We start from the raw sequence: 14,070 nt of genomic DNA, 5'->3' as shown, positions 1-14,070 counted from the left end.
CACCATTGTACTTAAACTATTAAGCCTGGAATCAACTGTCAGATTCGACTCTCTTTGCGGATCATGCGCGGTCATCGCCGAGCAGATGAAAAGGCCAAGAGGCCCACCTGTCCGAGTTACGCCGAGTAGCAGACTGAAGATATCGTCTGGACAGTCATTAAACCTTTCATAACTCTCCGTTCATAGGCCTCTGTGTACGCTCAAAATGTAGATAAGAGTTCATTTTTTATATGTTTACAGAGCAGTGATGCATTTGCAGCTCGTCTTTTCTTAGCGCGCAAGTCTTAACGCTTTGCGAAAACTACGTCTGCCTAAATTATCGGAATCGAAACCTGAGCACATTTATCATTCGTTATTCGTTAGTTAGCACTTGTCACAAGCTTGTCATGCGTAGTCGCGTGCAGGAAACCATGTCGACCTCTTGATAGATACCGGGCGGAGAAGGACACCATCCGAAAGGAGCTGTGGTATGACAACTCGCGCGGTAGTGGTTTGCTGGCAGAGGCACGCTCGGGAGCATTACGGGCCGCCGGCCCGCCGTGCCCCCAACTAGGGACATTCTGACCTAGGGATTGCTAGAGATTCAGGGCGGCTGTCGAGCAAAATTCCAGGCAACACTGCAACCATTGAAACTAAAACATAGTAATTTTTTTTGCATTTTTATAAAGTTAATAAGACTTCTTGACTTAAATAAATTATTTAGTTAATTATTTATTTTTCTTTAAGGATCTTATAAAGGTTACCAGATCTCTCAATAGATGGCTTAACGAGCGTATGCACATCGAGGGGATCGAGGAGATCTTTTAATTTGGTGGGACTTTGCCAACTGTGCTTGCGATGGTGCAGTAAAAAGCAGGGAGAACACTGCAAGAAAGACGAGCTGATTATAAATCTGTGCAAGCAGCAACTTTTATTTGAAAAAAAGAAAAACACAATAGACAGCAGTTGCATCTTCCACGCTGTATTTTTTTCCCTCTGCGTTTTTGTAATGCAGCGGATTGTTACAGTATCTGTAATTACACACAAAATAAGACTAGCGATGACTGCTTCAGTATTGAAACCTCATTAGAAGTGTAAAACATATGAATACGTTTTATGGTGTGCAAAATTACACTAATTCATCTTGGACCAACAAGAAAAAGACGATACACTTTGCACTATCTTTCTGCTCGTAAGTGCGGCGGCTCTGCAAAAGGCTCCTGTTGTGACGTCATACGTGGCGGTGTTCCGCTGGTTGCGCTCGTACGCGGCCGACGGAGAGACGCAGCGGTGAAGAATGGTGAAAGGTGGTGTCCTGCCTTTTGGCAGGTGTGCATGCGGGAGCATGTAACCTTGCAATGCTTTGTTTTGTTGATTGCTTCTGTGCGGCGGCGTTGTTCTGCAAGATCACAAAGTTCCAAATTTTCGTCACGACGGACGACTAAAGTGGCCAACGGGCGAACGAGGCAACAATGTACGACGACGAGCTGGCGAGCGACGCGACTCGGATATTGCAAGATCTGAGTCTGTTTGAGGTGCCGTCCAGAGATCACTTGACGGCTGCGACGCCGAAGCGCACGGATACTTCTGCAGGCGAGGATTTCGAAAAGAAACGAGAAATATATGCCAATTTGAACAGCAAGTCTTACCCGGACTTTGCGCTGGCGGGTGATCACGACTATGGGCGCATTCTGTCTCGAGCAGCCACCTCTCAAGGCAGCTACGCTTCGGCAGATGTGCTGGGCAGTCCCCGACGATACCTCCCATCCAGCAGGCGTGCTTTGGGTGCAATCGAGAGCCTAGCCGACGGCAAGGAGTTGCCTGTATATGCCAGGATTGACCGTGCCAGCGTAATTGCCGCTTCTAAGTTCGCGACGCCCAAAGCACCATGCACCGAAGTAGCGAGTGGCGTGCCGCCGCCTGATTATGCTCGGTGGGCTGCTTGCAAAACAAGACTGCCGGACAGCGCTCACTCGAGTCCACGCAGCAGCGTCAGTTCGTCTAGCCGAGACTCGCAACACTCGAACAGCTCCGCCGGCGCTGCACCCATCTACGAGAACGTGGCAGCTTTGCAGAGCCCTCGATCGTCGCTCAGTTCGCAGGACTCGAAGCCACCGAGCCCACGGGCCAGCCACTGCGAACCACCTCCGTACCCGCATGCGAAGCCCCCTCCCGAGTACCCCATCTACGCCAACCTGGACGGCTCATCGCTGCAACGCAACGGCCTGGTCAGGCCCTGCGCTCAGAAGCCGTCGTCGTACGCATCGAGCGTGCGATACTCGACGGCGGGCAACAACAGCTTGTCCTGCTCATATCCGATCGGCAAGCAGCAGCAGGTTTTCCAAATGAGGAGCCAGCCCTGCGAGAACGCTGCGGGGCTCGCTGCGCGCAGTCCCCAGGCCGCCTGTCCGCAAGTTCCGCAGCAAGTGCCCTGCCCGCAGACACTGCCGCCGCCGCCCCCCTACCCGGGCTACAAGCCCAACACGCTAAACACTAAGACGCTGCTGCCGTACAACGTGACCCCGCCGCGACCCAAAGGTCCCACCGAGGCCGAGAAGAAGATCGAGGCTCTCATGCGCCAGATTGAAGACGAGCTCGAGCAGAACCCGCCGGAGGGAGAGTTTTTCGGTGAGTAGTGATCCGTCTGTCCGGAGCTCGGTGACCAAAGCGTGCGTGCTCACTGACTGCAGGACCTCGGTTGTCACTGAGCACCTCGCATTTGTTCAGAGACTGAGCATGAGCCATGTGTGTCAGCTGCCAGGGCCATAGTAGCAGACAATGTGTAGTCTGACAGCACAATGTCTGCTCCTGCAGCGCTGCCTGTAACAGTACAAGCTTGGTTTCAGTAACTAATACTTTCGCGAAATTTTGTGTGAATTAACAAGACGGCTTCATGTCTTTGTGCCTCTGCAGAACACCTCATGCAGGCCACCTGATTTGTGTGCGTTTTATTCCAGGGTGTATTTTGTTGCATTTGTTTACCTGCATTCCTCTCCGGTGTTTGCCATTTGGTTGGTTGCATACAATAGTTACTACAGTGGATTTTGAAATTTTTTTTGCCTCTTGCATCTCTAGACTGTTTTCGTGCAACATTGCCTGAAACGTTTGTCATTTTACAGGGCAGTACCATTACACTTGCTACACACATGCAGCCTGCAGGGATGTACTTCACGACAGCCTAAAGCTACTTTTTAATGCTATGAAATCAAAAGCAATGTCAGCATTCATTACTCACTTGTGGTAGTGACATTCCACCTTTTTTCAATTTTTTTATTATGCTGGGGCTAACACTTATAAATTTCATTTGCATAAATTCTTGTACAGTGGCACTTCATTGATTCAATTTCTAGATTCTGTTTTGGCTACTGCTGTTTTTATTTTGGAGCATTTCATAGAGGTTGAATATAGATTTAGAAAACTCAAACTTGAGTTACGTGAGTTCTTTTGCTCTGAAATGCTTGAGCCTGCTTCCTCCTCTGCACATTTGATTTATGTTAAAGAGTGGTCATTTTCATGAGAGCATTTTGGCAGATACATTTATTTTTAAATTAAATATTTATTTGAAGCAATTACAGTTGCACTTCGTTAATATGGGCACCATGTTGCCCCAAAAAAACTGATTCATGTCGGCTTTTGTGCGTAGCAGTGGCCAGTAAAGTTTTTAAATTAGAAAATTTTTGGAAGCCCACTGCTACGGGCAATATTATTATTAAGATAATGTGGTGCAACTGACAAATGTCTAATGGCCTAGTTTAACGGCATATCATGGATAAATGGGTTGAGTTCTACAACTCTTCCCACACATTACATCAGCACTCAGTCAGCTGAAAGCATCTTAATTTCGCATTCTGCTCTGCACAATATGCAGTTTTCTTCACGTCCATTCGGGTGATATGGAAAATAACAAGGGGCATCGGCTGAGTGACTTCGCACTGTAAAACATGAAACCACGGAAGAAAAGGGTCATCATTTAGCCATTTGCATTTTTTAATTGCCTTCCTCAACTGCTCTGCACCCAAGGTTCAGAAAACGAAATGCTCAGATGAAGCAGTAGAGATTTTGCTCTCATCACTGACCATATTAATGTAACAAAAATACATGGGCCACAATGGGCTCTGTGCATTTCCCCCTTGTCCATTGTCTGAGCAACGAGTTTCCGTATTAATGACGCGTGAATACATGGGAAGAGTTTAGTCCCCATTAAAATTGTCCATAATTTGAGTCGGCCATATTAATGGCCATCACATTAACGAGACACGGCTGTATACGTTTCCAGACTAAAAGATTGATGAAATTAAAAGTAGTGAATGTAATGGTCTTTCAGGTAAAATAGTGTGTTTGTTATTATGCGCAGCTCCTTTTCTGATGCTTATCGATATGCGATGACAATGCTCTATGATTTATTATCAGGCAGTTTCCTTCGTTATTATGCATACCATTGTTGTGCGTCTGGGTGAACAGGTGCGCCTTCATGAGATGATTCAGTGTATGTTTAAAGCTTCAGAAGGGCTCTTGTTTTGTTTTTTTTTTTGTCATTGCTAAGTGACCCAGCACTTGTGTGCTTTGTCTTAATAATAAAGGTGGTTCGTGTAAGTTCTAGTGTCTTTGGTTAATAACTTGGCACAACATAATATAGCAAGGTATGGGGAAAAGGTGTATGCCATTATTTATTACCAGGAAAATATTCGGAACACTTTTGGCATATAAAGAATTTTCCTTGTATCTCATTAGTGTCCTAAGCCACTTTACTTGTACCGTTGCCCATGTTTACTGCTGATACCCTGCTGTTGCGACCCTTTTTGTTGATGTTTATCATCGGTCAGAGTCATTTTTATAGGGAGCTACTAGGCAGACAGGACCAGTGCTGAAGTGGAGTTGAATGGCACCCATCAAGGTGATGTCACACACTGTGATGTCCAGATATGATGCACAAACATGCTGATTAATTAGCCAAATGAAGTCAAGCTCTGGAGCTATATGTTGGTTGGCTCTGTAAAGTCATATAGTTACCGTGATAAATGTTCTAAAAGCTTTTTCTCAAAGACACTATGCTTTGCTCTTTCTAGGTCGAGCATTCGTATAATTGATTATACTTGCTTCGTGTCGTGTGTACTGTCTGAAACAAATGAGACATGAACAGAAGAACTGAATGCAAACGCAAAAATGCAGTATTAGCTTGTGGAGAGGAAGTACAGGCAAGATTAGCACACTAAAGGACAGTCTTGGCACCCTGAAAGTAAAAATAACCTGTTCTGGTATTTAGCTTCTCCTGGCAAAAATCTTTTAATTTTGCTGTCGATATTGATGTTTAACTTGCCTTGTTTGCATTTCATCTCTTGCTGTAAGTATAGGAAATGAGTTGTTCATGGCTCCTGCCTCGTGTAGAAAGCATACAAAGAAAACGAGCTTAGCTTGCAGTATCCTTGCTGCAAGTGAAATTCCTTATGGTATCACTTTAATCGGGATGAGCTAGGAAGTATTGTTCTATTACTCGGCAAGCAAGTCACTTGCCTGCTTGTTCTTTCATCCTCTTCTGTGACTAACAAAAAACTAAGAAAATAGTGGGATACTGCTTTTCGTGCACTGAAACATTGGACAATTCTGAAGGGGAACTTGCGTACTCTGAGCTGGTGCCACTTTTTAGCTGTCACCTGGTATTTTGCATGTCTGTGCCAGGGGCATGTGCGTGATGCACTGCTTTATTAAAGAAAAAAAAAATTCAAGAAAGTGCGAGGACGTTTTAGAATTCAGCATTAAGTCCCATTGTGCTGTGCGAGTTTGATATCCAGGATTTTGCTTCTTGTGCTCCATCTCACTGAAGACTAATTGAGCTTGGCCTGTATTTATAATTGCTTTGTTGTAATTACAAAGAGTCTTTTTTCACTAAGAAAGGATGCTATCACATGCTAGAAAGGCCAAAAAATGAAATTGGCACTACCAGTGGAAACTGCAATGGCATCAGGGCTGGTTTCAGTGTGCAGATCACCAATGTCATGCCACTCCAGTATTCCACTATTCACTTTCAAATTATGATCATAGGTACTTTATCATTTTTACATCACAAGCATTTCTAAAGTAGCAGGGTAAAATGAAGTATTGCTTTTTTTTTTTTTTTTTTTTTTTTTTTTTTTTTTTTTTTGCAGTAAGCACGTATCTTACTGTCAGACAAACATCAATATAACCGCAGAGAGCCAGCGATCGATTTTTCGAACGATCGAAAAAAGAAAAATGTGTGGAGCATTGACACCCGAGTTTGTGCACCAATAGGTGGCCGATAGCATCTGTCCTTGTGCTGGAGTGTAGCGCCGGCGAGTTTGTCATTCTTTCCAGTATCGCGTGTCCCGTTTGGCTATCGCTCGCCGCCGGATACGACGGTGTTTGAACCGTGTGCGCGCCAACACCGCGCGTTCCCTTTGCTGGCTTGCTTTCCCGATTATGCACTCGCAGCCCTTTGTTGGTATATCCTCCGCAAGAGAGTGCTGCAGGATGGGTGGAGGGAAGGTTTCGTTTGTTTGATGGGGGGTGGCGACACGTGTTGCCCGGTGCCGCCACCTTTCTCGGTTTCTCGGCGTCGTATCTGCGTCTCGCCGACGGAGGCGTAGCAGTGGACTCCCGCGATAATCCTCCTCTCGAGTGGCGCTCGCGGTTGCAGGACTCTCGTTTCGTGGCTGGTGTGACCAAAAGCGCAAAGACGCAGTAGGGGAGCAAACCGGAGAGCACCGCACAAGCAGCCCTGATGTTCCGGCGTGAAGGGATAGGGACGGGGTCTGTCTCCTAAAATTAAAAAAAAAAAAAAAAATAAAATAAAAAAAAATAAAAAACAGGTTACCCACTCTGCGCTGCGTATGTGTCGCGAATGAGGAAAATATATGCGTATAAATAATTATCCTACAGTCGGCGCTCTTGCGTCGAGCTGACAGCAGAGGATCTGAGATCCAATGCGAGGGAGGCTTGCGTGCACCGCCCCTTTTCCCGGACTCCCTTTTCTTTCAAAAAGCTGTTAGTGTATTCCTCATCGCCCAACCCAAGCGTCACAAACTCGTATTGCTACGCGAGCTGCAGTGAGAACATCGTGCGGGCCAGGAGCCGAAAGATAAATTATACTAAAGAACACAAAACAATAAAATAAACGAAACCGTCTTGTTTCCAGACCGCACCTAGCTTCCCATTTTCCGTGGAAAGGCAGGTGCTCGATTATGCCTAGACGTCGGACGGACACTTCGAGGTGGCTCGGAGAGTGTTACTGAAAAGATGCATCAGTTAATAATAAATACCACGGTCACTTATCCTCAACAACAACAAAAAAGCAGACGTGGAGTTGAAGCAGAGGGCGGGTTGTCCGGCTTTTGATCTTGAAGGCAGCTGATATCCGTCCGAAGTTCACGCAGATGAAGGGTGTGCGTTTGTTCATTTCACGATCAACCTCCACCGACTGAGGACGAGGCCTTCTTTAGTTTATTAGTTGGAAAAAGAGTCTGGTGGTAAGCTGACTCGTGAAGTTGGCACGTGCTTTCGGAAACAAAGGGTGAAATTTTCGGAGCCCGGGGTCCGCATCAGATAGCTCCGCAGATCGCGTGTTTGAGACCCCTGGCCTAGCCTAACCTCCTTTCCCTGCAGCCAGACGCAGCCTAGCGGCCTTCCCCATGCCGTCCGCCCCTCGGAAAGCAAGCTGGCACGATGCTGTCAGCAGGTGGTTACTGATCGTTAATAATAGAGAAAAACTGGAGGATGGTTTTCTGGCAGCCTCATGGAAGTAAGTTCATTTGAACGGTTGTCAGACTCGGCTAATCATTTAAGCGGTTGCTAGCGTATTAGCCGCCCAGGAGCGTTTCTCTTTTCTTCTTATTGCGTGGGATAATGCGCATTTTTGTTGCTGCTTTGAAGCGGTGTGTCAAAGGGAACCACAGTAAAAAGTGAATCGTTTTTGGTGTTGAGGTTGATAGTTTCTGAAATATTCACCAGTGTAGTTTATTGACTCTGAAATATTCACCAGTGTAGTTTATTGACTCTGATTGCGTCTGACTATATGGCCAACGTGGCAGCGGTATCTGCCTCGAACGAGACGGTTGGGAAGCGGACTGCAGCGGCTATTGCAGGACAAACGGAGGTGAAGTCGCAACAAGCGTCGCGGCTTTTGCTTTGCCTCGACACGTATTGTAGCAGCAACATGAAGTGTGCCTCAATGTAAACCTTATATCGATTTTAATAGTAAGACGCCTCTTGTAAACCGGAAAATGCGGTAGGGCGTTTTCTGTCTTTCGGTTCAGCGCGGCGCTACTGCTGACGGTGTGAAGTGTAACGGAAAAGACTTGGGAGGAACGTTGTTTCAGCGGCATTGTTCTGTAGTTTCGCCGATAGTCCATGTCGGGCTTTGGACATTGGCTTAGAGAGGTGAACAGTAGTCACTCGCAACGTGGTACGCAGGTACCGTGGCGCGTTGTAATGAGCCTGCTCATCTCGTTTGTGGAGTTCGCTGCGACTGTCAGGGAGGCCCGAAAAAGCCGACGGCTAGAATCCGCAGAGGCATCTATCTAACGAGCCCGGTCTCCTTCAAGTGCCGATCGCGTGCTCTGTTCCGAGGCCGACAGCACGCGATCGCGCTTCTCGCGTGCCGTAAGCAAAGCTCAGCGGAGCAGCTGAATGGCGCCCGAAGCAAGGTCGCCGCGCGGCAGACATTGTGGCCGGCGGGCGGTGCACCGGAGCGCGCTTACCGCGGTTGTTTTGTCTCCGACGCTGTCATGCAGGCGGCTGCGGTCGCCTGGACCGTCGCACGCACGGGCTAACAATGTACGCTTTCCTCGAAGGTATATATCGCTGGAAGGTAGCCGGTGGAGAGGGCCTTTCTTTCCTCATGAGCCGAGTCGTAATTTTAATAGCATTTGCACGAGGCCACAGTTGCTCGAGGTTGGTCGACTAGCGAATAAGGAAAATAATATTCAGGAACTAATTTTCGTAGAGGACTGTAAATGCGGTGGACAGCCAATGCGCCTATGCATTAAAATCCGAGGCGGGAGCTGAGGAAGGCGCGTTGAACCAGTTGCATGGTTCTAACCAAATCAACGCGGTGCACGTAAGCGGATCGCATCAGTGGGAGAGAGCGTAATTGTGCACTAGTTCGCACCGACTCGATGCGTTGTCTCTTTGTCGGTTGCGCCTTTGGCGGGCCACGCCACATTGAAGTGAGAGATCTTCCTAGTTCTCTCCCGACGTCTGTCCCGCTTTCCTACACGCGCTTTCACTGTAAATGGACCTTTGCTAGCCGCGAATGACAACAGAAAAGCCGCTGTGGGCTATTGAGTTCCGACTTTCGCGTCTCCCGCTCCGGTATCACTGGCGCAGCTGTTAGGTATTCGTTTCGAGGTTCGCGCCACGCTCTCGCCCTCAGGTGTCTCTGTTGTGGCTGGCTCCTGGCCTCGGCATAGTCTCGATGGAAGCGGGGCGCATAACGCCTAAACAGTGTAACGGCGGGGCCGGCTCACAGTGAGAGAGACAAGCTCGCCCTTGGCCGCGGAAGCAACCCATTGGAGCTAGAGCTAGGTCAGTTTTCGGAGAAGCAAAGAAGCCGATTACCCAAAACTTGCAATGCAGGAGCGCCGCACATGCCTCCCACAAAGCCTTGATCAGTGGATAACTTACTCGTTTTCGCATAATTACTACAGTGATAACTCTAGCTATGTGCTGCGTATATATTTCGCTAATTTGTCATCTTAAACAACAAGTGAGAGCTCTACATTTAAAGCTCTTAAACTTATCAACTTGAAATTACTTCTTGAATCACTGTGCCGCTGGGGCCGGGTGCAGGCAGCCATATTGCGGTCGCAATGAACGCATTGTACGGAACGCACCGTTGCAAGAATTACTCTGACGGGCGAATCCCAGCTATCCCAGCGGTTGATCTTCAGCAGTATTCCGCTTTTTTTTTCTCTTTCTCCGCTTCCTTTGGCGCAGGCCGACGCGTGCATCACTGGTTGCGCCGAAGCAGGTCTGGCGAGTTTCTCTAGTCGTTCCGGAGCGGCTTCCTTTGCCGCGCACTCTTTGTTTCTCCACGAACGACGACGGATTTCAACGGCAGCTCCGGCAGAGCGCGGTCGTGACTTCCGCATTGCGCTACGCCGGATTGCTCTGCTTTCAGCGTCGGCGGATACACGTCGAATCGAATTGGTGTGGTTTCGCCTCCCTGAGCAATCCGTTTCGATACGTGACGGATACGCTGCCGTGGTGGAGGGCCGCCAATTCGTTTCGACATCTCGGTACGTCTCTCGCAGCGCCATGAATCGAGACTGTCCGAGCTTCGTGCGCAGCGGCGGAACGCCCGAAACGCGCAGCCAACGCGTCGTGTCGTTGGGTGCATAGCCGCGCCACAAACACACTGTCGCAATGTCTGTCCTTCGCGGCGTAAAAAGGCGGAGGATTGTTGCTTCTGGTCGTGGATGTCGCAAGCTTCGAGCGTCGGGTGCTTCCCGCGGTCTTTCTTTTTGTCTTCTCGCTCTCGCGGTTCTGGAGCTCGCTTTCACCGACGGCAGGCCCTCCTCAAGCAGCTCAAGCTTGACTTCCCTAACTTCGGTGGCACAGAAATGGTCCAAGTGTAACGCGACTTTGGAAGCTGGTACCGCGAAGCTGGTATTTCGGGATCTAGGTGAGTGCATTTCGTCGCGCTGGTAGGTTTATTAATACTCCGAAGCTTCAGATGGGAACCTTGTGCCCGTTCGCAAATTCTGGCTGCTGCTGTTGCGGACAGTGTAGCAAATTTTCTGTGAGACTGCGGCCTAGAGGGCCTATTGCTGAAGCGAGGGGATTGGCAGATGTATTTACGAAACTTTCGGCTTTTCTGCTATAGAGTGGACGGCCGTCGCCTCCGCTATAGTGCTCTGAGCACTATACCTCCGCTGTCGCCTCGCCCGCCATTGTGAACGCACAACCGATCACACGCTGCCATCGCGTACAGGACGTCGTGAATTCTCGTGTAGTCTTATCGTGTGTGCTCTTCGCCGTGCGAAGCATGCAGTTCGCGCGTATACATACAGGGCATGAATCTGAAGTATCTCGAGGTGCCATTTGGGAAACCGACACGTGCCACTGCGACATTCATTGCCGTATAACCATTTGCTGTTATTCTAGCGCGCGCATAGTTTCCACTGCACAGCATCTTTCACTTTTTGAACTTCGGTTTTGTTCATTGTGCGAGCTGTAGTCTGCGTGACCTACTAGCGGGGACAAAAGTTTCCGGGACGCATCATCAGGGATCGTAGCCAATAGCTCTGTTGTTAGATAAGAGACCAGATTTAACAATCTGAATGTCGGACTCTCATGTTGTGATATCAGTTAGTGAAATCAAGAGGTCGCCAAACAATGTGGCACTTGTACACCAAATTTGCTTTTCGTATGTCCCCAATAGTACAGTAGAGTGTTGCACTCTATGAAAGGGCTTTTATCGTAGTTTCAGTGACTGGTGTTGGAGGAGCTTACGATTGTGAGCGCTTATGTCGTGGTCGTCAGCGAAAGTGCGATTGATGTGGTGACAGGCTTTAAGGTGCTGTAAGTAAATAATTAAAACGAACGACGAGTTGTAAGTCTGCCGAAGTTCCCGAGCCGCCGTTCGTCTGTTTAACATCGACGCGTTACCGGCGTTACTTCTCCGATTTTTGGCCTAGCGCGTGCGCAACTTCCTGTTCTTTTGACGTGCTTGCCGCGCTCTCAAGTAGCACGGACAGTACGTCAATCGTGACGCAGCTACTGCATGCAGAGCGCCTGGTAACCAGTGAGCCGCCTCCGCCGCACGCGCCGGTGCTCGGATAACCAAAGCGCACCGGCGCATCACGTCACCGGAGAAGGAACCGACGCCCGCGAAAGGCGCCGCGCTGTGACTGCTCTCGCGTCTGGCCGGATGTTTAGGAGAGCCTCCGCGACATCACAGCGCACGCCGCCTTTGGTCGGTGCCTCGGGTTCTTGTGGCCCGTCTGGAGGTAACGAGTAACAAGAGGACGACTGCTAGTAGGGTAGGGTACTTTGTCTTGGAAGAGCGCGCGCATTTCCTGACCGTGCCTTGCGCTACGGTGCACCGCCCCGTGATGTTTACTTCGCCGCCTCAGTTCGGTCACGTGCTGCTATCGTTTCGCGCCTACGACTCTTAACTGCGCGACGGCAATCCGAACCGTCAGCTCTGTGGCTATGCTGTGGCACACTTCTTCCTAGGTCCCACATAAGGCTCCGGTTATAACTGGAATTTATGTGGAACCAGATTAGGAGTGTAATTACGAGCGTGCCGCCCTTTCTAGCGCACGTGTGGAAGCCGGCGCGTTGCTGCCGCATCCTCTGCATAGCCGCAGAAAGGTGGCAACTTCTTCGACTTCACGCGAAGCGTAACCTCGAGGGAGCCTTTTACCGCTTCGAACCTGTGGCGGCAGTATAACACTTCGCAGCCTACTTGAAGTGCCCACATAGTTTCCAAGATGTTAGCGCTAAGAAATATTTCGTTCCTCTCCTTATGTATATCAAAGCACGCTTGCGGAGAGGCTCAAATCTTTACGCTAACGGGTAGCGACTTTCATCGCTGCGTTTACGCACTGTTAGAAAACATACTCTTAGCGTGCAGGATTATTAATGTGGAAGCGTTGATGACAACGCTGAGCGGAAAATGCGGCGCCGCAGTGGCGAAGATCATGTCGTCATACGGGAATTGAAAGGTATAAAACATAAGTGCCATTAAATCGCAGCATAACCCAACCGCCCTTATCATATGGAAAAATGGAAATTAGTTGCGCTGAAAAGAAAATTATGTTAATTAGATGTTCGGTATGGAGTCTGTGACCCGTGGTTAAAGCATGCTACTGGTAGGCCATCGAGACACGGTCTTTCGACTCGGATAAAGGAGGAGTAGCGTGTCTTGTGGCAAACAGCAATAAAACTGCGTCTGTGAAGTGATACCTAAAAATGACATCCAGCCGCTGAAATGATTCATTAACGCTATCTCATCGAGGACGCGATGCGATAGCGATGACACTAAAGGCGGAGCTTAGTGTCCTCATTTTTTTCCCCCGTCTGACATACAAATAGTCGCACGTACATCGACCGTTGTATGCTGCAACGAGAGACTGGATGGTCTGTTCGCGCCAATATTTTCGCGCGGGTTCGAAGCTGATGGCGCCAGGGCCTTCCGAAATGAAAGAGCTCACGAATAAGGCTGCCAGGTGTCACCGAGGGAGTTCCTTGCGTGAATAATTTAGCGAAAAATAAGCGCGAGTGGACGGACTGATTACGACCCATTCGCCGTTGCATGCCATCCTTGCAGCCGGCCTGAATGATCCCGCGACGTCTTCATTACCGCCGGGCGTTCTACGGGCACGCGTTGGAGTAGGTCGTAGAGCGCAAGGCGGGCGCTTCTCTCCGGCCATGGAGCGATACAGCCGGACCAGCTGTGCCAGCGCAACACCGGACGGCGGTCGCGGTGCCTCATGACGTCCGGCAATGCGGGACAACGTTCGAGCTGTCGCGGACGCGCCGCCGCACTACCGAGGAGCGTCGCCGGCGCTGATTTGGGTCACGGACTCTCGCCGGGGGCTTCTGCCGCCGTCTCTGGGCGCGCGACCCGTCGCCGCGGAAGAAAGGGAAAAGCGCGAGAAAGGCCCCCCTCGGGCAGGAATTCCTCGGCTGCTGCTGGCGCGCGGAATTTCTTGAGTGGCGTGCCGGTGTTACTTAGTTTGCCAGGTAGCTTATTTTTTTTCCCTCCCCTGCCGCCGCGCCGAGCGCGCTAAAGGCGACGGGCTTTTTTCTTTTTGTTTTGCCCCCTCCCTCTCTCTTCCGTCGCTTTTCTCGCCCTCGTCGGCGGCGGCTGCGTGCTTGCGCAACTGTGTTCCGAAGCGAAAACGAGGAAATGGAAAGCCTCGACGTGGCGCTTCCTCCGACGCGTGCCGCTCTGTCTGTTTGTGCCGCGTTGTCCTTTCTCTCCGGCGCGCTCATTGAAGGGGTTCCCACCTTGCAAACGGTGCGCTACCCGGCCTGTGCAAACGGTCCCGGAACTCGCCGCCCCTCGCGTCTGTGTTTGGTTTGCCCCCCGGTTATCGGAACCGCGTGGCACGCGCTATCGCCGACCTA

The 14,070-nt window shown here is 49.7% G+C and overlaps 1 protein-coding gene across 2 annotated transcripts in view; it reads left to right on the top strand.

Moving 5' to 3' along the window:
- Positions 1–1,215: 1,215 nt before the first annotated feature.
- The window catches only part of jub (LIM domain-containing protein jub), a 90,539-nt gene continuing 77,684 nt past the window's right edge, over positions 1,216–14,070 (top strand). For both annotated transcript variants that reach the window (XM_084590608.1, XM_084590609.1), the window contains exon 1: positions 1,216–2,607. In XM_084590608.1, the coding sequence (XP_084446734.1) occupies positions 1,452–2,607 (1,156 nt within the window). In that variant the 5' untranslated portion in view covers positions 1,216–1,451. The remainder of the gene's footprint in view (positions 2,608–14,070) is intronic.

This window comes from Amblyomma maculatum, chromosome 1 (assembly GCF_055883805.1).
Source record: "Amblyomma maculatum isolate TAMU_Amacu chromosome 1, ASM5588380v1, whole genome shotgun sequence".
Taxonomy (NCBI): domain Eukaryota; kingdom Metazoa; phylum Arthropoda; class Arachnida; order Ixodida; family Ixodidae; genus Amblyomma; species Amblyomma maculatum.
The sequence above is the reverse complement of the archived record's forward strand: the minus strand, read 5'-3'. Positions and strand labels throughout refer to the sequence as shown.